The sequence below is a fragment of the Cricetulus griseus genome (assembly GCF_003668045.3).
Source record: "Cricetulus griseus strain 17A/GY chromosome 1 unlocalized genomic scaffold, alternate assembly CriGri-PICRH-1.0 chr1_1, whole genome shotgun sequence".
In the NCBI taxonomy this organism is placed as follows: Eukaryota; Metazoa; Chordata; class Mammalia; order Rodentia; family Cricetidae; genus Cricetulus; species Cricetulus griseus.
The window spans coordinates 121037589-121063211 of record NW_023276807.1 but is presented as its reverse complement, the minus strand read 5'-3'; the positions used below and the strand labels follow the sequence as shown (position 1 = coordinate 121063211).

Here is a 25623-nt window from a genome sequence, read left to right as displayed (position 1 = left end):
GGGTATTTCCCTGGTTAATGACTGGTCACGGATTTTATCACAGTAATAGAAAGACTTTGGGGACAGGAAATGTAAGAGCACAGAGCTCATGCATCTATTCTTAGTATCTAAACAGCACCTGCACACAATGTACTCACGGAGCATTCTTTGAACAAATGACAGTAGTTCGCCATTGTGCTTCACAATACTTCATAATCTTACAACTCCATAATCTTACTGAGAAACCATTTTAAAAACATGAGTAGGGTAAGAGGAAGTGTCCCATGATCATGAAGTTTGCCATGATCAAATCAACATGCTTTTAAAAATAGCCTGAGAGCTGCATATTCCATCAGTGCTGGGCTTGACTAGTATTGGCAGGAAACAGATACATAAATAAACACATACTCCTTTTTTTGCAGTAATTAAAAAAAAAAAAAGTACCTTGGCTTTGACCTTCTTTCCACATAGCAATTAACTTCTTGAATGTAATAGCCAGAGGTTCAACCAAGCCACCAAAAGGAGGGTCTGTCACCATAATCACCCCTTCACCTTCCTCTTCCTGTAAGAATGCCCTGCACACTTCAAGGGCAGCCTGTAACAAATAAAACGTCATTTCTAAATTAGAGCCAGAGAGTGGCCTTTTATCCTACTGGGAGAGTGCATTAAGCTTGGTCTCTGTCAGGACTGGAAACATCACCAAGTCACCCTGCCACTGTGGAGTCCCTCACTGACATCCAGAGTCTCTCTTAGTCATTCACGTCAGATTTTATCTTTGGGTTCCTTGATAAGCAGGTTTTTAAATTACAAATTCAAATACCATCACTATCAGACAACTACACATTTCAAATAGTTAAATTAAAAAAGCTAAATTTAGTAACCCCAAAAAGAGAAAGCCGTCAGCCGTGAAAACAACCTACACATTCAATTCAACAAACAGGAGCAGAGGCAGTGCTGAGCCTCACTCGAGGACTGTGGGTTTTGCTGTCTATCTTGTCTACTGCCACAAGTTCTGCTTAATAACTGCTTCGAGTCAGCAGGTAAGCACGCACACACTTCTGAGTACTAGGTAAGCAGTAGACATATTTGAGCATGCAGAGCAAGTAAATAAAGTCTACAAATGGCAAAACCCATCTGGTTCTGGAAACTGTGCCAATAACACACTTTCCCACCAGGCTGCTAGTGTTTCTTTCCAGTAGCTGCCAAACTAGCAACAGCTAAGAGATTTATCAGTTTGTGCTTTGAGTGCAGTTAAGAGCTGCATCTATCATAGTATCACTAGTATTAGTATTCAGGCATCTGTACTGGCCTGCACTTGGGGTTCTGACAGGATGCATCCTCAGAAAAGCACCCCCTGTGCACACTGGCTGTGCTGCATTCTCTCTCTCCTTTTCTCCCCTACCCCCTCTCTACCTCTCTTTCCTCACTCCTCCCCCCCTTTCCCATTCCAATCCCCCAATAAAAAACTCTCCACTGGGCTGGAGAGATGGCTCAGAGGTTAAGAGCACTGGCTGTTCTTCTGGAGGTCCTGAGTTCAATTCCCAGCAACCACATGGTGGCTCACAACCATCCATTATAAGATCTGGTGCCCTCTTCTGGTGTGCAGATATACATGGAAGCAGAATGTTGTATACATAATAAATAAATAAAATCTTTAAAAGAGAGAGAGAGAGAAACTGTCTTGGGGGAAATATCTAAGAAATCTGTCTACAATAAAAAAAAAAAAAGGTAGGTGTAAAAAAAAACTCTCCACTGGAGCTCTGTCGAATGATGGCGTGTCTCTCTCTTGTCTGCTGTTTTTGTAAACAACTGGTTTGCTGACTTAGTAGTAGTTTGCAAGTCAACACCTTAAGCATTCAAAAAGCACATACTTTTAAAGTTATGTGGAACTTTATAAACTTTACTTGGTTCACTAAGGCAGCATCAAGGTACAAACCTACTTCCTTACCCATTACCCTAACTCACACCTCCCTGCTCCCCCCACCCCCCTCCCAGTTTCAAATGGTTAGGCCAACCACTGCACATCAGTATCCCATCAGCCACACCAGCACAGCACTTTTAGGTCTCACTCCTCAGTCTATCCTATGTTCTTCAGAGCAGTCCACAGAGCAAGCTGGCCTTGACTTCCATCTGGACATGGTTGCAGACTCCTCCCGCCCCCCAACTCATTTCCTCCACTATCCTTGATGAGAAATGCTGCTGGCCTCATCTACTGCCAGGTGGCTTCAGCTCTCATCCTCCTTTACACAGACCTAGTGGGTTCTCAAAAGCAGAGATTCCAACTGATATCCTCTGGGAAACAGTGGCACACACCTAACTCTAACTGCTGTTCACCTGGATCCTGGGATGTGGAGGATCTCTCATCTTGTGGATGAGATACAACCCATGACAAACTGATCCCACTGGATGGAAAACTATGCTCACTACATCACAGGACTCATGTTTCAACCCTAACCAGTAACTTAGTATTTGTGTTCACTTCCTGAAAGCCCTGTTTTCATCTTGTTTGGTTTTCATTGCATCACTAGTTAATATCTCAGAGGACAATAGACAGTTAAGCATGAGTCCCAGTTTTAAGAGGACTGATTGACAATATACCTCCAGGGATGCTTCAAACTGTTGTTGATAATCTGCAAACACCTCTGAACAACCTCCTGTCAGGTGTGACTATTTGGTTAGCTATAGATTTGACTCAAGGACTAACGAGATCTTCAGCTAGGAACAGTCAGGTAGGTAGATACGATTCATTTCTCTCAGTGATGTTTCTAACATCACCTTGAAAGCTGCTTTTTTTCCTTCTCCCAAATAACTTTCTTCTTTGTTAGAGTTTATTTGCTTAGATTTATTTATTTATTTATTTTTGGATTGTGGCCTTGGCTACTTGGAACTTGCTATATAGACCAGGTTAGCTTCAAACTCAGAGATCTGCCTGCCGCTGCCTCCTGAGTGCTAGGATTAAAGGTATGAGCCAGCACACCCAGCTCTTACTTATTTTTCTTAATAACATCTTTAGATTCTTGGAAAAGCAAGAGAAAGACACAGAGTTCACATACAGTCTCTGCCTGAAATATGCATTTAATTACAGTATGGTAGAAAACAAAGGAGAATGAGCCCTTGCTAGAGGTTCAGGGGAGGCTGGAGGAAGTGATTTGGAACACAGCTCTGAAAGTCATCAAAGCAAAGAAGCCACTGGACTAGTTGAAGGTCCAGTATCCTAAACACAAACAGCAAGGCTGAGGACAAGGACAGGTGAGGCAGGAAAGGTTAACAGAAGTCAGAACACAAGAAGCCCTGTGTGCCTTGCCAAGTGTGGGGCACTCAGGTATAACTCTAACACTTGGAAGGTAGAGGCAGAAAGACTCCTTTAGGTCTGAGGCCAAGCTAACATATTGTACATACTATTGTACATAGTGAGTGGCAGGCTAGGCAGACTATACAGTGGGATCCTGTCTGAAGAAAAACAATAAAAACAGAACAAAGATTCTATTCTAGTTGCTCACTCAATAAATAGCCAGTGGAGACTGACATAAGTCAGTAGTAGAGCACTTGCCTAGCACACAGAGCCCTAAATTCAATCCCCAGTACCACTAGACAAAACAGGAAAAATACACTAAAAAATAGTTAAAAAATAAAAACAACAAAAAGGTACTCTTGAATCTGTTAATCAGTAATAACAGAAGAAAGAGATAATGGTCATAAATCTTACCTTTCCATCAAAGAAATGATGGTTGAACATGTTATAGCGGCAAAAGCTATCTTCCAGGTAAAACTGCGAATATCTGTAAAATAATTCATTACCAAGTGATGGGCCCAGGCACATAATACAGTAAATAAACAAATACGAAAGTATATTTTTAAACTCCAAAATTATATTTTGATTAAATAAACCCCATCATCCTTTAAGAAAAAAAATAAGAAATCTTTACAAAAACTTAAGTGCATCTGTAATAGTACATATTGAATTTATTTTCCCAAGTAGGCCAGTAGCAAACCCAAAGAATAATCATACATAAAAGATACAGGTTCCAAGAAGGCTGATGGTACAGACCTTTAAGCCCAGTTATTGGGGAAATTGAGGAAGGAGGACTGCAAGTTCAAAGTCAGCCTGGGCTACAGAGTTCAAGGGCATATGCCTAATTAATATTCCTAAGGTCCTATGTTCAACTCTCTGAACTACAAAACCAGCAGACTAAAGACACATTTTCTTATGGACCAGAACACCACACAAATAACTGGGCTAGACATATTACCCAACTTAAGTTTATAGTGTGTTTATAATTAAAATACATATTTCACTGTTAATAGTTTCTTACATCTTATGTTTATTTTTAGTTATCTGTATATGTGTGAATCTATGTGTGGGTTTGTGTACATGAGTGCAAGATGCCTGCAGAGGCAGACGGTGTCTAGCCTCTGTAGCTAGCATTATAGGTGTGTGTGAGGTGCCTGATGTGGATCCTCAGCAAGAGCAGTATGTGTTCTTCTAAGCCATCTCTCCAGTCCCTCAGGGTTAATAAATTTAAGGAAATATTAAGTCAATATTTCTGCTTAACAACTATTATTTCTCCTATGATTAACAACAACAACAACAAAATCTAATGCTAAACTTTTCCTTGTCTAATGCAAATTAATTTATTAAAATATATTTCTCAATATACTATTGAAAGAAGTATGAGCTTTTAGGGTTTGCTGAATTTGTGTCAGGAGAGAAGCATATTTATTTACTGAATGAATTACTCTATTCTACCCACTACTATAAAACAGCATCAAAAATGAATCAGAGTACCAGCTTTGGGAATTAACATTTTATAATTTTTTTTTCTACTAATTTGTTAAGAAAACCTCATACTGCATAACTGCTTAAGTTTATATTTACTTAATTATGTGGAAGACTGAATCTTGTTTCCCAGCTGAACTATCTGTTGCCTCATTTGTATACCTGGTTCTTGCTGTCTTCACTGTTGTCTCCTGAGTTTTGCACACAGAAACTTTTGATAATTCAAAAATTCTTGAGCTTTTTCTATCTTATTATGAATAATTCACATATGGACCATGCCAGCCTTGTTGGAAAGACTGAAGAAAAAATAAAAATAAAAAATCAGGAATACAGTCTGACTTCTACAACCTCTGGTAAAAACCGTGGTGGTGACAATGCTTGGAAGGCAACTCCCTTGATGTATGTAGAGGATTGGCCACCCAGGGTGAGTGTTTCTTACAGTGGGCAGCTCTGGTTTAGCCACTTCTGACTTACACTGTGGTAAGAGCGCAGGCTCCGTGGTCACAAGGTCTGGTCCAAGCTCTCCATCCTTTGAGTACTATGTCACATTAGGAAGTAAATCATTCAACCTTTCTGAGCCTGTTTCCTCATCAACAAAATATGAAAAACAAGTTTCCCAGGACTTCACAGAGCTAGTAAGAATGGTACATAGCACACACTAAAGTGTGTATTTGTTTTAATAAATATTAGCCATAAAGACTTTTGTTTTAATGTCACCAATACTAGAAAATCATGTTTTTAGTCACCATATCATAATCTAAATCCATTTCTCCTTGCTCTGTGGAGAGGAAATAACAGCTGTTCACCATTCCTTAATGTTATTTAAGATGCAGTCAGCATATCTGCTGGTTTCATAAAATATTAATTTGCACTGAAGAAGTAAATAAAGGCTTGGGTACCTTAGGAACAATCAAACCACATATTGAGCTTAACGGTCATTCACAAACTGTGGGGCAAAGACAATTACTATCAATAAATAAACATCCTCCAGTTTAATTAAATTTCAAGGTCCCCGTCCCCCTCCCCACAAAGGATCTTCTTTGTTTGTTTGTTTTCATCTTCTTAGACAGGATGACATTCTATAACTCAGGCTGCCCTGGAACTCACTGTAGCCCAGGCTAGCCTTGAACTCAGAGGTCCTCCTACTTCAGACTCCAAAGTGATAGGATTATACTGATATACCACCATGCTCTATTTTTTAATCAATACTAATACAGACAGCTGTTGGACTACTATCATTTGAGGGTGTTCTGTCTTTAAAAAAGGAAAACACAATCCCCTTTCAATTTACAGTCTCTCTCTCTTTTTTTATTGCTTCACAAAGGCAGAGTAACTTTTAAAAATTAAAAAGAGGATTTGATTTACATAAACTCCAGCACAACACACCTGTCCAAAGTGTTCTGGGCAGCAGTGTGCTAAGCCAGAGGGGGGAATGGCCAAGATTTCAGTTCTAAGTTTCCATCACATAAACAAGAGAACATAATTATTCATATTTTAAATTATATAAAAAAATCACCCAACATTGCCCTCTTAAAATGAAATTTGCCACAAAGAATTATTCTCTCCACTGAACAAGGCAAACAAAACCAATCAGAAAAGCATACACTTGAAAGCTGCTCAAAAGGACATGCGCTTAATTTGGCCATTCATTCTCTTCAAATGAGAGCCAGTCACCAAGTGTGAAGCACACATTTCCACAGGAAATGTAATCAAGAGCTGAATAAAATTACTTCATAAATGAACCTAAGAAATTCATTTTTTGCTCTAACTTTATTTGGATAATAGTTTGCCAAATAGAGTCTCACATCTTTCATGCTAAAATTAGAGTGTATAGAAACCATCTTAGCAAATGTTAACTTCACATCACTCGGCCCTGACTATCTATAGCCCACAACAGAAAACACTGCTGTTGAGGTACTTGTACAGCCTTAGACAGGCCTTTTGTGGGGCAACAGGAAACTGCTGTACCTTCAACTTGTGACAATCCTGCTTCAGCCTCCTAAGTGGTAGGATTACAGGCATGAGCCATCAGGCCGGCTATCAACATTTCTTGTGGGAGCTACCAATGTGACCTATGAGAATTACCTTCCAAGTTCATACCCTCCCACCAAGGGCCTCCCATCAGGTCCCAACTAACCCTAAAGGTTCTACTACCTGACAACTGGAGGACACTGGAAAGCAAGCCCATAACACATGTACCACTGGAAAAATTGCAGTGTAAATAAAACATGCATAATCCACACTTTGGAATATTATTTATATGTGCAAAAGAGGTGTACTGGTACATGCTCCCACATGGATGGACTTTGAAAGGCTGCCTACTCTATGACCCCTTGTACAGAGATACAGGAACAGGCAAACTTATAAAGAAGGTGGAAAGTGATGGCCAAAGGCTGGGGTCAGGGAGCTAATGCTCACTGGGAGAGAGTTTCTTTTCTAAGACAGTGATATGATACCATAATCTTATGAACATACCTGGGAGCATTGTTTTGTGTGTGTGTGAAATATATCTCAATTCAAAAGAAACACACCTGAAATACAGCAAATGGGAAAAACACTATTGTGAACCTATTTTTAAAAATGTTAAAAGACTGGAAAAAAACAAAAATCTGGATTTGAGGTAGCAGGATCTACAACCACTTTCTTTTACAAAACACACCTGAGATCCTTGCCCTCTGAGAAGTTCCTCAGGCGATAGAGTGTGGTTTTTCCAGTCCCTCTCTGCCTGAGTTATTCCACAGCTACTGTCACAGAGCTCTTGGATGAAGTCAGAGTTAAGTAAAGTGTGTAAACTCAAGGAGATCCCTGCTACTGAGTGCTGGGATGGTACCATTCCTGCTGAAGGAGAACCAGCCCAGGAAGGAAACCACAGCCTTTGTCTCGAATGATTCGGTTGCAGGCACCAGCTCGTTCTCTTTCTAGCACTTCTGTCTCCCCTTCTCAGTCATGTTTTCATCCTGTATAGAGCATATTCCATCCGCCAGGGCAGAGCTACCCACAGTGATGGCTTCTAGAATGGGAATTGGCACATGGCTCCATCAAGCTAATCAGAGCATTCTTGGAGTTCTGTCACCAAAGGGAAAGATCACCTCTTTCTACTGTTGGGTAAGCAGGGGCAAGGTAAGTTTAAAACTGCTGCCATCCAAGTTCCCCAGAAGTGTGAAGGAAGTTAAAGGATCTCATCTAATGATAAAAGGCAATACACAGAGATGAAAGTTTAACAACATAGTGTGAGGCCCAGACAGCAAAGCTGGAGGTGGCCTGGACTTCAGGCAAGAGATGCTTTACACATAAACAGATTGCTGGGACGCCAATGAAGAGCTTGCAACCACTAAGAGTGTCTTATACTGAATATATTATTAACTTGGTAGAAGTTACTACTTCACATGAAAACCTTCATGGAACAAGGCAAGACAGTAGGAGGAATGCAGAGAGGGAAGGCTGCCAAAGGAGAAAGGGGCAGCCTAAGAAAGGCTGATCTACAAATTCAGAAGGATGAGGAGTTCCACTTGGAGCTGAGAATGCCTAGCTTTGAATTCTGGTTTGGTCACTTACAAACTAAGATTCTAGCTAAGTCACTTCACCTCTTTGTACCTCAGTTTTTCATATGGAAAACAAGAATGATTGCACCACCTACTATATAGGGCTATTATGAGGAATGACTTATACAATACATGACACAGCCCAAGAACTTAAAAATACTAAGTACTGTTGATACCTGATAAAAATCCCAATGTTAAACTTCTACATATAAAAAATGTATTTATAGTGACTGATACTTTAGAAAAGAATGGAATACAGAGTTTTTAAAAAGAAATTGATGTCTCTATATAATGGATATTAAACAGTCTCAAAAAGAAAGGAAATGTGGTTGTATACCATATGTATAAACCTTGCAAACACAATGTTAACTAAAAGCGAGACACAAGGTCACATATTCAATGGGTCCATTTGCATAAAAATGTCCAGACCAGGCAAACCCATGGAGCCAGAAAGTGGCTGTCAGGAGCAGTGATCAGGAAGTTTCTTTTATGTGTGATGGGGACGTTCTAACACAAGCACAGTGGATCACACCTGTAATCCCAGCACCTGAGAGGCAGAGCTAGAGTTTAAGGCCATGCATACAAGGCCAGAGTGGACTATGTGAGACCCTATATCAAAACCCCCCAAATAAAGAAATAGATAAAATGTCCTGAGTAGACGGTACTGACCACACAGTGGAAACTAGTTTAACACACACCTCAAACTGTTAAATAATTACATCTCAATTTAAAAATACAGTTGAGGGCTGGAGAGATGGCTCAGCTGGGAACCAAGTTCAGTTCCCAGCACCACATCAGGTGGCTCACAACCACCTGTGACTCCAGGTCTGAGAGGCCTGACCATGCCCTCTTTGTGCTCTGAGGGCACCTGTACTCACATGCACATATCCACACACAGACACACAGACACCTAATTTTAAATAAATCTTTATAAAGGAAATCTGTATTAGCACTTTGGGAAGGATCACTCCTATTAATCACAGACATGTTCTGTCAACAAGGCATAAATAGTTAATGGGCCAGTCCTGTTCCTATGGCTACCAGAGTTGGATGAAGAACCAGAAACTGCTGCTGTAAACAGCATAAAGTTGACTCGGAAGTATAAGAAAAATACATTATAAACTTTGTACTTTTGGAGGTGACAGGTGTGTGGGTATGTGAAGAAGTCAGGGGTGAACATTGGCAATCTTCCTCAATCATTTCTCCACTTTTTTGAGAAATGGTCTCCTCCATCTAGAGCTCACCTTTTCAGCGAGGCTGGCTGGCCAGCAAGCCCTCACAGAGCCAGGGTTAACAGTTCATTCCGTCACACCCACCTTTCACCTGAACTTAGGTCCTCATGTATGCGTACCACCCATTTCCCAGTCTTTACCTTGCACATTCTTCCCAGCCCCAAAGCTGGGCTGTTTCACGTGACAGTTTACACTTTAAGAATCTGCTTTGGGCTGGGTGGTGGTGGCACACGCCCTTAGTCCCAGCACTCAGGAGGCAGAAGCAGGAGGATCTCTGTGAGTTTGAGACCTGCCTGGTCTACAAGAGCTAGTTCCAGGACAGCCTCCAAAGCCACAGAGAAACCCTGTCTCGGAAGAAAAAAAAAAAAAAGAAAGAAAGAAAAGAAAAGAAAAAAGGATCTGCTTTGGAGGCTGGAGAGATGGCTCAGTGGTTAAGAGCACTAACTGCTCTTCCAGAAGGCCCGAGTTCAATTCCCAGCACCCACATGGCAGCTTCCAACTGTCTGTAACTCCAGTTCCAGAGGATCTGACACCCTCACACAGACATACATGTAGGCCAAACACTAATATACATGAAATAAAAATAAAATGTAAAAAGACTCTGCTTTGGGGCTGCACAGATTGTCAAGTGTTTAAGAGCACTTGTTGCTCTTACAGAGGACCCAGGTTCAGTTCCCAGCATCCACATGGTGGCCCACAACTACCCTTAAATCCAGTTCCAGGGGATCCAATGCTCTTTTCTGACTTCCATGAGTACCAAGCACACATATGGTGTCCCATATTACATGCAGGTAAAACACTTATACATACAAATAATTTTTCTAAGCCTGCCTTATTTACAAGGAAAGAAAGCACATTTAATGTCACATATTGTAACAAATACTATAGCACTGACCACACAGACACTATCAGATCTAAATGAAAGACACAAAGCCTGATCCCTTTAATATATTCAACAATATATAAAAGTTTCTAAGAATAATTGTCTCATAAAGTCTCTATGAGGTAGCACTCAAACCCTGATAAAAAACCAAGAGGAACATTTCAACTCTGCACACTCAGGCAGTGGATGGATACTTGTACCATTTACACCACATGTCAGCACTGGAGGTGCATCCCAACAGAAGCACCATCCAGTTCTCACACACAGTGATCTCCCACCAACATACCTGCTTTCTAACCCTCAGTCTAAGACCTGCCCATTCCAAGTTAGCACTCCCTCCCTCCACTTCTGCTGCCCCTGGGAAGCAGTGTGCACATCATCTGGTAAGACGGTATTTTTAAAATACCTCATCACATGACCAAGATCTGAAGATGAAACAAAGAACCAGCAATCTGACCACAATGAGGCAGTTCAGTTTACCTGGCGTGCATTAGAAAAGACTGCATTTAGGAGGGATCATCTCTAATTCTATGTCACACACAAGGAGACACAGTGATGCACAGTAGCCAAAAAGAGAAACCAACTGCCAGCTTATTTGAGATCTCAAAGGCTGTGTGTGTGTGTGTGTGTGTGTGTGTGTGTGTGTGTGTGTGTGTGTGTGTGTGTGTGTGTGTGTGTTGACGCTGCATGACCAACAAGGTGCTCACAACCTATGATTACTGAATGTTAGTTAAAGACTATGACAGGTTATGAATGGCTAAGGAGAGAAAAACACAGAAAGAAATGAGACAATAAAGAAGAGATATTATATTATAAACCTACCGAAAATCAATATCCAATAAAAGGCTTTTTGTGTTGGACTTCTCACCTGGTGCTGTCAGTCTGATCTGCTCGTGTAGCCTGAAGCAAGTAATGAAAGCAAAGTTAGTAAGAAACTACAAATGCCACCGTCAATCAGCAAACAAAACCCATTGCTCTTCTCTCCACTCAGATATTTCCATGAAACACTGCAGAGAATCTGGCCCTGCTTAGTTTGGCAGATACTATTTAAAGGGCAGAACTTAACAGAGAAATCTAACATAAAAAAATTCAATCTCAGATCAGAAAGTGTCCATGCTACATCAAGGCTTCTCTCAAATGGGATATGGGCTGCAAACTCTTTGAGAGACCATACTTCCCATTTCCTCTTAACATCCAGAGCTTCAGGCCTCACTCTACACACAGTACAGACCAGCTTCATAAAAATGTCTGTAAGTGTATAGTGCTGCAAGAAGAACATTCTAAAGTGAACCATACCTTGGTGTTCCAACACACAGTACTCTTCTAAATCCGAGAGTAGCAAGGAGGCCTGCCAGAAACTGGCAGCTCCTGTCAGCAAACAGGTACTGAGCGTGTGTCTTCTTGTTCTCCAGTGGGTAGAGCAGCTGACTGGGCCTTCGGAGCTGGGTGATGGAGATGTCAGACAACAGCTGGTGCTCACCATGCTCCCTCCAATCTGAAGGTAACAGCAATTGCTGGCAACTTTGACAGAACTTTCTTTGAGTCAAGGGCAACTGAACAAAACTCAGGTACCTTCAAGAAACAACAAAGTACACGGGGAGTGCGTTTTAACTTTGTTTTTGTTTTTGTTTATTAAGACAATGTACTTTGCTATTTTTATTTTCCACAAAATATTCTTACTTTCCAAAGAGTATTGCATAAAGAAGCAAAAATAAGAAAAAGGATCTATGGAATGTGGGCTTGAATTTATGTCTGGCTGTATACCTACAAAGTGGAAAAGAGTCAGCAATTTCATAAGAATTGAGATGCTCCAATTTAGTCACTGAATGAAGATCAATATCCATTTAAAATGTGAATATAATATATTACTCAAACAATTTAGTAGTAATGGCAACTACTAGCACATTTAAATTTATTGACAAATCCATGTGCTCTAACTTTGACATGTTAAACAGTCTGGCTCAGTTGGCAGTCATTTTAAAATGAGAAATCAAAATCATTCTTCAAGTTCTTATGACATATTTAGCAAGAAAAATTACCTCCTAAAAGGAAAGATGTTCCGACTGAGCTCTCTGCTCTTAGCAATACAGACACAGGCTATGAGCAGCCCCTCTCCAGGCCAGCAAGGCAGTACCAAGAGCCTTTAAAAGGACTATTCCAAGCCAGGTGTGGCAGCATGCATCTGCAACCCCAGCACCCATAAACTGAAACAGGAAGATCATGAGTCCCAGGTCAGTCTGGACTAAGTGGTAAAACAGCCTAAAAAAAACTGAGTCAGTATTGGATAGCCCATTTGTTTGCTTTCAGACCTGATTTCAGAGTTACCACATCTCAACCTATTTTCTTTGTTTTCAATGTATTAAAAACTACTGAAGAAAACACAGTCATTATGTCTTAAAGGTTGACAGTTTTTATGTATGTGACACTAGTTACAGAATCAGAGTAAGAACACAAAAGGAAAGAAATGAGCCCACTGAGGACAGACGGGAGCAGAAGTGTGTAAGCGCAAGCATGGCACACAGCACTGTGCTACAGGGTTCCTGCAGTCTGCCAAGTCAACAGGTTCAGTCCAACTAATGTTGGGAGCTGCACGGGAGAAGTTATAAAAAAGGAATCCAGAGCATCAGAACTTTTTCTAAGCAGTTTCACTTCAGAGGCCCCAAGACAGTGACAAATATTCTAAACTGTTCCAGCAACAGATCAGCTGCCTGCCTACAACTGAAATGTCTTTTGCCCCATAAATGCTCCTCTGTCAGCTTTATTCATGACTACAAAGAAAAAAGAGAAGATGAGGAAACTTCATAGTGACACACAGTAAGGTCAGCAAGGAAGGACCCCAAGACACAGATGGCCAGAGGGAAGATTAGCAGAGCCTTCAGCAGCTCTGATGCCCAATCACCACCCAGTGATGGACTCACTGAGTCTACACTTAACCATTCCGACCCTCAAAAACCTACAAAACACACAAAATAAGTTTCAGATACTGTACAACTGGTCACTCAAAAAACAGTGACTGAAGGGAACAGAGGAAGAGAGTGGGCAGCTGGCCACACACCGCTTGGAAGGAATGAGTGGATCATGACTGACATATCCACACGGACCCCAAAAGAGCTTTGTACCAAAACCAGAGCAGGAAAACCTCCTGTGTCTAAATCCTGAGGACAGCACTCAGAAAGGCCCTATCTCAGTGGGGTGCTGGAAAGATGGCACTATAATAGTGAGAGCAGATCTGAAAGCATGAGGACGGGACTCAAATCTCCAGCATCTATGTGAAAAGCTGAGCATGTCTACACATGCTAATAACTCTAGCACTGAGGGGGCGGGGGAGCAGAAAAGACAGGCAGAACCCTTATGAAAGTGGCTAAGAAGGAATCAACTTCCCTAGCCTTAGAAAGCTTATCTCAGGAAACCCCAAGGCTGACATCTTACTGAGTGAAGACTCGATGCTGTCCCCCTAAGCTTGAAGCAAGGTATTCTTAGATTTCATCTGCTAGACTTTCCAGCCAACCTAATTAGACAAAATAATAAATGGACAGGGAAGGGAACATTAAAATGTCTTTAATCACAATCAACATTGTCATGTATGCATAATGTCCTAAGAAAATCTTCAGAAAGGCTGCTGAATTAGTAAGCAAACATATCCAGGTTGCCGAGCAAACACTAATGTGGAAAATCAACTGTACTGTTACAGACTACAAGGTCATGGGGTTAGTCTCCAGTGCAGCCAAAAATAAAGAAAGGTAACAAAACGAACAGGTAGGGAAGAATTAAACACATATCTTGGTTTGTCCCACATGAGCTTCAATGAGGGTGGTTCCACAGCACTATGCACTAAGCAATGATCAGATTCTATGACCCTTCCTAAGTTCTAGGCAATAGTCATCAATTACTGCTAAACATCAACAGCTGAAAGGCTGGTAGATTTTACATAGGCTAGCTAATATTGATTTTAATGTCATAAAAGTGAACAACTAACCAGTCTGCCTTATAAAACACAAAATGAAGTATAAGTAGGAAGGCTAATCTAAAAGAAATCATCCAAAAGAGGTGGCTGTAGACACTTCGAGCAAGGAAAGTTCTTTTCAAAGCCTCAGGACTATTTGCTTCCACTGCCACAGACAGATCTTTTAAATAAATGTAATTCACATGCCGCACAATTCACCATTGGGTACAAGTCAATGGTAGACAGGGTATTTACAAAGTCATGCTACACTGCCGTAGCCTAATTCCAGATCATTTTATCACCACCAAAAGAAACCTCACCGCATTTGCCGTTGTTCCCCATTACCCCACTCCCAGCCTTGGCCATCACTAGTCCACTTCTGGTCCCCAGGAATCTGCTTACTCTAGACTTGTCACAGAAATGGACTTACAGAGTAGCTACATACAGATTCTTATGTAAAACTTTTAAATAAAAGACTTTGGCTTCAAAATGGAAATTGCCAAATAGACACATAAACAAGTCCCACCAAAGGGTTATTATGGGCACTGAAGCAAGTCACCGAATCAGAACAAAGGTGAGGACTACAGCTGCAACACAATGCAAGAGGAAGGGACAAGAGGGTGGGAGCCAGCTGGAGTAGAGAGGTTTTGCTAAGGAATGGTGCACAGGCCCACATATATAACCTAAAACTAGAAGAGTCAAGTTAAGAATTCTAAGACATATTCAAAAGCATCAAAGGTAATCTAAAGAAAAAAAATTCAGCTAAAATGAAAATGACAAAACACATTTTCTCATTTTACATGGAGAAAGGTACAGAGGAGTGCTAGCAAGGGGACTTACAGGCAAAACCTTGCCACAAAAGCCTGACTACTTGAGCCCAATCCCCAGGACTCACATAACCACAGTGGAAGGGGAGGACCAATTCCCACAAATTGTGCTCTGATCTCGACCTGTGCTGTGGCCACATGCACCTATACTTACATACACATTCATACAAGAAAGTTTCCAAGGTGATAGAAAAATATAAGAGAACAAAAGAGAAGTAAAAGTAGACACCAAAAGCCAGGGCAGTCACAATATTTATTTCATATGCCAGAGGTGCTTAGACTTGAGTTTGCCAGATTACAAATAATCAGGATCAGTGGGCCCTGGTCCTGTCTTCCCGAGCAGGTGGCACCTGCTTACCAAAAGCTTCTGATGCACCTTACAGTAGGATGCACTGGACAGTCTACTTCCTGGCAGAGAGCATGTATCAGAGTGGAGAGAGAATTGTGAGCCCTAAGAGGATGGGGAGTTTGTGCCACACCAGTAAGGAACAGGAGGTAGAATTTGCATTGTGACTATAAAGCCACTGGTTTGGGATCTGAGCATCAGCTGTGTGAGTATGGGGGAGTTCATCTGGGCTGGAATGGGTTCTGGAGGAAGGAACTACAGGAAGAGCAATGCTTGGAGTATCAAAAGCCTGTTCAATATCTGGAGTATCTTGACCCCATATAGTATTGGGGCTTGTTTCTCATAATCACACTATCAAAGAATGTCCATCACTCTGGATGAAAGCAAAAGCCAGAATGTTATTTCATCACATCCAAGAAGCACTTATTTTCACATTTTAGTTTAGCTTATGTATGCTACTGAGGTTGAATGGGTAAATGCTGTCTTCAGCGGTGGGGCTCACCAGTATGCTCAGATGAAATGCTATCACATATTTAAGTCAATACTACACATTACTGGAATCCTAGTAAAGCGTTGTCTGCCATCAAGCCGTGGCTTAGCATAGAGACACACTACCATGCAGGCAGGGGGCACATTTGGTACTAGAAATGAACACACTTGACAACCACAAAAACCACAGACTTTATAAGATCTAAGAAGACAAGGATGATGTCTGAGACAGTTCATAGGATCATCAACTTGATGATTAAGGAAACAAGCCTCCAGGCAGAGCTGTGAAGGACTGACTACCTTGATGAGGTTAACTGAGATTGTTAGATGCCCTAATAAAGGGCAACAAATTTTCCTGGGCTTGGTGTCCTGCACTGCATAAAAAGGAGAAAGCTAATAGGGCACCAGCATTTGGTACACTGTTTCCTGCTACAGACGTAAGTGACCAGTTGCCTCAAGTCCTTGTCACCAGGACATCCTTGCCAAGATAGATCACACTCTCAAACCGGGAGCCAAAATAAGCTTTTTCTCCTTTAGGTTGCTTTTGTCAGAGTATTTTACCATGGTAACAGGAAGAATAAAACAATCCCTCATGCTGATGAAGAACATGAAGTTCAGATTCTGATACTCAAAGTAGTTAATTGGACAACCTACCACACAAAGGACAGCCAGCTGAAGGCAGAAGCCATGCAATCTCTAGGAAGGTTGAGTGTAGTGGTTTGAATGAAATGTCCTCTATAAGTCTCAGGCATCTGAATACTTGGTACCCACATGGTAGCTTAGGTGTGGCCTTGCTGGAAGAAGTATGTCACTGGCAGTCAGCTCTGAGGTTTCAAAACTGATGCCAGTTGGTGCTCTCTACTTCCTGCTGTGGTTCAAGATGTGAACTCTTCCGATGTTCCTGCTACACCCACCATCATGGACTCAACTCTCTGGAACATAAGCCCAATTAAATGCTTTCTTTTATTGAGGTGCCTTGGTCATGGTGTTTTATCCCAACAATAGAAGAGCAACTAATACGGAGAGTGATAGTGGGCAGGCAGCACAATTCACCCATCTGAGAGTAACTAAGATCAAAAGAACAAAGAACACTACTATCCGACCCTGATTCCTTCCTTCCTTTCAGGCCTTCCAAACTACTCTTCCGAGGCCTCCATCACCAGCTCATTAAGCCTTTCTTGATGGAAGATGAACAGTCCTTACCTTTCTTTCCTATCTCATGTCCACAACATCATCATTCTCCTATACTGCCTTAAATTTAGCATTCAGACAGGCTTTTGAAGTTTGAGAGAACGAAGGAACAGGAGACGGAAGCTCTCAGGATTACTCAGCTCCTGCCTCCTATTTACTGCACATGCCCTGAGGGAGAGGAAATTTCATTCTGCCGCATGGCTCAGCATGATTCACAAATTGCAGGCTAGCATTTTGAAATGTCATTTTTATTGATCTCCATTTGATGTTCCATTTGCCTTTCCTGGAGTACACAAATTATGTTTATGGCATTTGTCTAACAGCAGACCTTGAAAATCTAAGTTTAAATGAGTTCTGAAAATAAAATAACCAAATGAAATATCAACCAAGCAAAATTATCTGGATGCACATAAATTAACACTGATCTCCACATTCCAATTTATCTTCCCCTCAGACTTCATAGGTCACAATAAGGATGGAAGCACACCATATAACAGAATATTAACACATTTTAAAGCATAACAGGCAGCTAAAAACTATAAGGAAGAACAAATCTCAGGCACAAAATGTAAATCTGTCAGCCGAGCATCTATGAAATATAACACAATTCAAGGACCATGTTAGAAAGTGCTTATCAAATCCCATTCCATAAACTAGAAATCTGTGCAACATTCCCAAGCCAAAACAAAAACTGGGTGACAAAGATCTATTAATCCTATTGCATTATTCTTTTCTAACAATTTCAAAACAACACTAGCCAAATGGGAATCATGGTCCATGCCTCTAAGCCCAGCACTTGGTGTGTGTGTGTGTGTAGGGGGGGATCAAGGCATGAAGATTTCAAGCTTGAGGCTAGCTGGGCTACATACAAAGACCTTATCTAAAAAAGAAAAAAAGCTCTTCCTACTACACTGAGACCATGGTTGCTGTCTACTCTAAGTATCAAGTTTATATACAATTTATACTTGAATCAATATAGTTCTTTAATAAGCTAACTTACAGATGAGTTGACACAATTAAACTACCTAAATTAGAAAACAATTACAATCTCAAGAATGTATCATCCTAGCCAGGCAGTGGTGGCCCACGCCTTTAATCCCAGCACCCGGGAGGCAGAGGCAGGCGGATCTCTATGAGTTCTAGACCAGCCTGGTCTACAAGAGCTAGTTCCAGGACAGCCTCTAAAGCCACAGAGAAACCCTGTCTCGAAACACCAAAAAAAAAAAAAAAAAAAAGAATGTATCATCCTTAGGTTCATTCACACACAAAAATGAACTCCTACTCTCAACATGAAGGAATATTAAGGGAACAGGTAATCCACCGAGCTTTGACTTTAAAAGTGACAAGATCTCAAATTGATTTATCTTACAGTAAATGACCTATCTACCTAGAACTTTTACTCCACACAGCATATAACAAAACATAGGAGCACTGACGAAAAAGCAATGCAGTGAAATCAATTCAGCTTCTATGAATTTCCCAAACCCGATTAGATGCCATGTCTTCACTGTGTGCGTTCGGATCAGCTAATACACGAGTCTATAGTAGGAAATTACCAATACGGAGTCAGGTAGAAATATAAGGGTATTTAATAGGGAAAAGCCTTACTTACTGAGCGAACCAGCCAGCCCGTGGTAGTCTGTACAACAAGAAGCAAAGAAAAACCGAAACCGAAAAACAGTCCCCCTCCTCACTCTGACCACGCCCTCACAAGCCTGCTCAGGTACCCCTGTAGCCAGCCCCTAAGAAGGCGTGGCTACAGCTTCCCCTACACGAGTCAGCAGTAATGTCCTCGATTCCCTGAGCATCTAAGTCATCTCAACAAAGTGAGCTGAAGCTCACTCAACACATCCTTCATACTCTACATCTTTGTATCTACAAAGATTTAAGCACACACACACACACACACACACACACACACACACACACACACACACACACACACACACACACACATATATATACTGGCTCTAATGACAGCACTTACGTTCTCTGTGAACTCCTAACAAATACCTGTTGTATGAACAAATCATTGAAGGGAGGGATGTTTCTGGCAATAAACCCAAGGTTATGGATCATACATGGTTTAAGATTTTGAAGATTAGTTTATCAAAACATACTCTCAAGAGATCAGCATAAAATAGATGTAGTTACTGCTCTCCCCCACAAATAGCCTTTTGGAAATTCAATACTTCATATTTTAGCCAATTTTATATATTAATTAAGCATTTAATATTTATTTAACAGGGGCTGGAGAGATGGCTCAATGGTTAAGGACACTTGTTGCTGTTACAGAGGACCAGGGTTCAACTCCCAGTACCCAAATGATGGCTCAGAACCATCTATAATCCCAGTTACAGGAAATCTAATACCTTCGTCTGGCCTCCTTGGGCATTAGGGACACACATGGTAAACATACATATTTGCAGGCAAAATATAAACATAAAAGAAAATAAATCTAAAAACAGATTTTAAAAATTGCCTCTCAGGCAGGCATAATGGTATATCCTTTTATTCCAGCACTCAGGAGGCAGAAGCAGGTGGATCACTGTGAGTTTGAGGCCCGTCTGGTATACAAAGCAAGTTCCAGGCAGCTGGAGTTGTTACACAGAGATGCTATTAGAAAGGGAAAGTGGGGAAGGAAAGAGAAAAGAGGTAAAGAGACATGGAGACATGGGCAGAGGTAGAGAATGGGGGCAGGCTTAGGGGGTCTCTCAGGTTTTATACCCACGCAAGGTTCCCTTCTCGATTTATCATAACAGATACCCTGTCTCAAAAATCCAAAATAAAATATACTTTATCTGGTCTGGAAACATAGTTAAATGGTAGGTGTTTGCCTTGAACATGTGTGAAAAATAACTCCCACACTCTGGCAGTATGGGGATGAGAACAGAACTCCACTTCCAGACTAGAAGTCTAATATGCAGAGGGGAAAAAAAGCTAGTAGCAAATCCTATATGACTGCAAAAGGGATGGGTTACTGGGCAGAAAGCACAGGCCATGCTTTTCTATTTCCCAAACCACTGATATTCTGCTGCCTACAGTGATGATAATCATCCTGATGTATCTTTATCTCCTGTCTACATATAGTAAGTCATTATTGGTCTCTATTTACAATTTGTTTTCATGTCTAACATGATACTTTGAATTAGAGAGGCAGAAAGCAGGAATCTCAGTTCAATCATTTTAACAGGATGACCTTCAAGTTCCTTCACTGCTCCAAGCCTACATTTTCCCACCCAAGCTGGCCACCCTGGCAGGACTGAATGTCACCTCAAGTAAAATATCTTGCAAGAGCATGAGCCTCACAGGAGTGTTCACTCATACTCACTCCCTTCTCAACATTTTTCACTGTTGACTGAGTTTCTATACAGGAAATAGACCTCTGGTTATGTACTGACAATAAAGGGGCAATCAAGTTATCTTTAGAAAAGTATCCTCTATCACAAGTCTAAGAAAGCTCAGGCAAGATATTGTATTTACTTATTCACTTATTGTAGTTTAGGTTGGGTTTGTTTGTTTCATTTTGTTCAAGACAGGATCTGTCTTCCTAGCCCTGGCTGGCCTGGAACTCCCTATATAGAACAGGCAGGCCTGAAACTCACAGAGAGTACCACCTACCACTGACTAGAGTACTGGGATTAAAGGAATTCACAACCACACCCAGATTCAAGCAAGGTATTTTAAACAGGCCTCAGGACTCCTTTTTACTTGGTCAGAATAAGGCCTCACAGTGCTGAATGCTGAAACCTGGATAGCAAAAGCAAGCACTATAAATGAAAACTTATCTGTCATCAGTAAACTGTCAATCAGATGGGGCTTCCTGTACAGCTTCGTCCAGCACATGAAGTACTATTCCTAAGAGTCAAGGCAGAAATGAATTCTTGTCACAGGTTTCCTACCAGAATAAATCTACGAATTCCAATTCACCCAATAACATTCTAATAATGCCAGTTTTAAAATATTTACAGCTTTCACCTATAACCCTGAACTTGAGAGGCAGAAGCATGAGGATTATAACATCAAATCCAGACAGAGAGCTGGATTTGAGATCCTATCTCAAAACACACACACACACACACACAAAAAAAAAAAAAAAAAAAAAAAAAAAAAAAAAAAAAAAGGGGGGGGTGCTAGAAAGATGGCTCATCTGTTAAGAAAGGCTACTTTCCAGTGTACCCAGTTCCAGTTCCCAGCATGAACATGGTGGCTTACAACCATCTCCAACTCCAGTTCCAGGGAATCCAATGCCCTTTCCTGGCCTCTATAGGCACCAGGCATGAATATGGTGCCCAGACACACATGAAGGCAAAACACTCATAACATAAAAATAAATCCATTTTTTAAGCCCATAGCTAGACAGATTTTTGCCGTACAGCCATGGAGCTGCTCAAGGTCTCAAGGACAAGTGAGCACTCAAGTTCATTTAGAAAAAGAAAATGTTAGCAAGAACATAGAGAACCTCTATCCATTGCCGACAGGAGCATTAAATTGTTTTTAGCCACCTTGGAAGTTTGTCAGCTCCTCAAAAAGAACAGTTACTACATGACCAAGCAAAGCCCCCTCTGTGTCCACTGGAAATAAATGAAAACACATAGTTGTTATGTCTGTGTTCACTATAACATTATTCACAACAGTCAAAGAGTACAAGCAAACCCAATGCCCATCAACAGATGGATGGATTTTCAGAATGTGGTTCATACATACAATGAAATATTAGTGAAAAAGAAAGCTTTGTAATATGCTCTAATGTGGATATGCCTTGGAAACATGCTAACTGTAAAAATCATAGCTATCAAGAACAAATATATTATTCCACTCATATGTGCCCAGAATAATTAAATTCATAGCAACAAAAGGTAGGTAAGAGGTCACCACGGTTTAGAGGAGGTGGAATGAGGAGTCATTACTTCATGGTGACAGAATTTCTGTTTGACAGAATAAAGACATTTAGGAAACAGCAGTAATGGTTGCACACATTATGAATGTAATCAAAGCCAGTGAACTGTACACATTACAAATGGAAAGGCTTGTGATAAAAATAAATAAATAAAAAGTAAGCTTAAAGGAACAGGAAAAATAAAAATAACATTACTGCCAAATAATAAAGACCTCACACCAGTACCTTTCTATGCATTGTGCTCGGGATAGAGGGGGTTGGTGTCTTTGGTTATGAGCTTCTCGGGCAGCAAGTCTAGCTTCCGACAACTGAAAAGACAGAAAACCTCATTCAGTCACTATTATCAGGAGGGTAGACACCCCGCCACACACACCCCTGCCTTCTTAGATTGGACTTCTCCAGTCTCCAGAGCTCTAGAAGCATAAATAATTGTTGTTTTATTTTATTTTATTTATTTATTGGTTTTTCAAGACAGGGTTTCTCTATGCAGTTTTGGAGCCTGTCCTGGCACTCGCTCTATAGACCAGGCTGGCCTCGAACTCACAGAGATCCGCCTGCCTTTGCCTTCCAAGTGCTGGGACTAAAGGCGTGCACCACCAACGCCTGGCATGATTGTTGTTTTATAATATTCTTGTTACAAAAGTAGAAGTTGCTGGGACTAGTGGTCCATGCCTTTAATCCCAGCACTCAGGAGGCAGAGGCACGTGGATCTCTGTGAGTTTGTAGAGAGCCTGATCTTCATCATGAGTTCCAGGGCAGCAGGACTACACAGAGAAAACCTGTCTCAAAAAAAAAAAATTAAATTAAATTTATTAAATAAATAATAAATTTGAAGTTAAAAACACAGAGGTTGACTACACAAACAAATTATCTTTTGAGACAGTAATGCAACAGTACCAAAGTTCAGAGAATTAACTCCATTCCCCAGAATTAAAAAAAAAAGAAATCTAAAGCTTGGGATTTTCATCCCTCATACATTATTTGTCCTGGGGCTGGAGAGATGGCTCAGCAGCTGAGATAAAATACTACCCTAAGACCAAAGTCTATTCAAAACACCCACATCAGGATGCTCACAACCACCTGTAACTCCAGTTCTACAGGATCCCAGGACCTCTTCTGATATCCACAGGCACTTGCACACATTTGAACGTACCCATAAAAAGGCACACAAACACATGCACATTAAAAACAAATCTTAATAATACCAGTGGATTAGAATAAATATCATATAATGTTTAAACTGCATGTTTATTAGTTCATTCTCAATAAAACTGGCCCAAAATATTATCATACCTTTTCATCTTCCCACTGAAAAAAATTACAATCTTTTCTATCTCTACAGGCTGAGCAGGCATAAAACTTCCGTGTTTCTTCCTTTCCTTGGCTCACTTTTACAAACAGAAGAGTGGGCCCTAGTTCCAGAATAGGAAGGGGAAAAAAGTGTCAAGCAGTAGTCTACAACAAATTATTTTGCACAAAACTTATGTAGGCATTATGAATAATTTATAATTCAATGCATTATTCTCTGTGATAAACTTTATTTTATTCGGTTGCAACACTGATGCATTGGAATATTAGAAATAATTTTGAAAACTTCTCTCTCCAGAAAGAAAATGCTTGCTGTCTACGTTATTATAGACACCAGCTTGGGTCCATAATGAAAGTCGTTTTAAAGGAATAGACTTGGATAGAACAAAGGGAAAAGCACAGAGAACTGCAAGGTTTGCCATTACCGGGGTGGGGGTGGGGGGTTGGGGGAATGTCTTTTCAGTGAAAACTTGGGCTTTACAGTTGGACAAAGCCTCTTCCTCCAAGAGGGAAAGTTGATTTGACTTCCTTTTTTTCTTTTCCCCATTCTAACTTAAAAACAAAGAAACAAAAACCCAGCAAATCAACAAATGAAATTCCCCTAAAAACTTGTCAACAGGAATCCTTCAGTCCCGGCATTCTTCGTTCTGCTTACCCCCTACCCGGCTGCCCAAAGTACAGATATTAATAGCTCTCGAGCCAAAGCGCCAACAGTCTGGACTACTCGAGGGGTTTCTTAAACACAGAGAAAAACACTTTCTGAAAACGGGTGGTACTCAAGCTTCACACAAGGTGGTGAAGCCGGACAGAGAAAAGCCTTCTCTTCCAGAGACAAGTCCTAAAAGCCCGACCCTTGCTATTTGCGCCAGCCAGCCAGGCTAATCAACGACGCCGACCCACCGTGTGGGCACAGCGGGGCGGCAGCCGCGGGATCCGAAGGAACCGACACCTCCACCCCAGACGCCCTGCACCCCGCGCTGCCTTCTCCCTCTAGAGACTCAAGACAGTCCATGGGCGCCGCCATCTTCCCGCCGCTGTCCCGAAAGCCTCAGTCCCAACCGAGGAGGCGGAGAAAGAGCGCCGCTCCGCGCCAGGGAGCCACAGCGCCCCGCGTGTCTTGGAGGAGCCAAGCCAAGTCAGTCCCAGAACCCGAGAGCCTGGGGGAAGGGGGGGAGAAGAGGTGAATTTTTTGCGGGGGGGGGGGGGGGCTTGTTTTTGGTTTTTCAAGTCAGTATTTCTCTGAGTAACAGCCACCGCTGTCCTGGATTCTCTTTGTAGACCAGGCTGGCCTCGAACTCACAAAGATTCACCTGCCTCTGTCTCCCAAGTGCTGGGATTAAAGGCATACGTCATTACCACTCAGATAAATCCTTAGAACAAAACTTTGATTCGATAATAGAGCCAAAAAAAACCAGCAAAGAGCTAAGACAATAGCTGAACTAGCTAGCAGCTCGGCAGCTTTGCTGGTTTTACAAAGTCACAGCACCCTCTAGACTCTCTCTCTCTCTCTCTCTCTCTCTATATATAATATATATATATATATATATATATATATATATATATATATATGTATATATATACATATATATAGTTTATTCTTTTTGATTTTTTTATTAGTTCAAATTAGGAATAAGCTTGTTTCACATTTCAATCCCTTCTCCCTCTCCCTCTCCCTCCCTCACTCCCACCCCTCCTCCCCACCCCGACCTACCCCCACCCCATCCACCCTCCACTCCCGAAGCAGGGTAGGGCCCTCAATGGGGGCTCCGCAAAGTCCACCACATCATCCTGGGCCGGGCCTAGGCCCTTCCCCATGTGTCCAAGCCAAGAGTGCATCCCTTCATGTGGGATGGACTCTCAAAGCCCCTTCTTATGCCAGGGAAAAATACTAATCCACTACCAGGGGCCCCCTAGAGTGCAGAGGACTCCTCATTGATATCCATGTTCAGGGGTCTGGATCAGTCCTGTACTGGCCTCCCAGACAGCATCTGGGGTCGATGTGTTCCCCTTTGTTCAGGCCAGCTGATTCTTTGGGTTTCACCAGCCTGGTACCGACCCCTTCAATTTTCATTCCTCCCTCTCTGCAACTAAGTTCCAGCGTACAGTTCAGTGAATATCTTTGGATGTCTGCCTCTGCTTCCATCAGCCACTGGATGAGGGCTCTAGGGTGGCACAAAAATTAGTCATCAATCTCATTTTAGGGGAA

The 25623-nt window shown here is 41.4% G+C and overlaps 1 protein-coding gene across 3 annotated transcripts in view; it reads right to left on the bottom strand.

Annotated features, from left to right (window-relative positions):
* Zcchc4 (zinc finger CCHC-type containing 4) overlaps positions 1-24472 on the bottom strand; it is a 40610-nt gene extending 16138 nt beyond the window's left edge. The window contains exons 1-7 of one of the 3 annotated variants that reach the window (XM_027386957.2): positions 24318-24472; positions 23403-23521; positions 22335-22417; positions 11710-11985; positions 11236-11313; positions 3686-3758; positions 424-574 (exon numbers count right to left, since the gene is read on the bottom strand). In XM_027386957.2, coding sequence (XP_027242758.1) covers positions 424-574; positions 3686-3758; positions 11236-11313; positions 11710-11985; positions 22335-22417; positions 23403-23521; positions 24318-24441 — 904 coding nt within the window. In that variant the 5' untranslated portion in view covers positions 24442-24472. Of the gene's footprint in view, positions 1-423; positions 575-3685; positions 3759-11235; positions 11314-11709; positions 11986-16672; positions 18361-22334; positions 22418-23402; positions 23522-24317 lie in introns of those variants that run through there. The other 2 variants (XM_027386958.2, XM_027386959.2) reach the window with 2 other exon arrangements.
* Positions 24473-25623: the final 1151 nt, after the last annotated feature.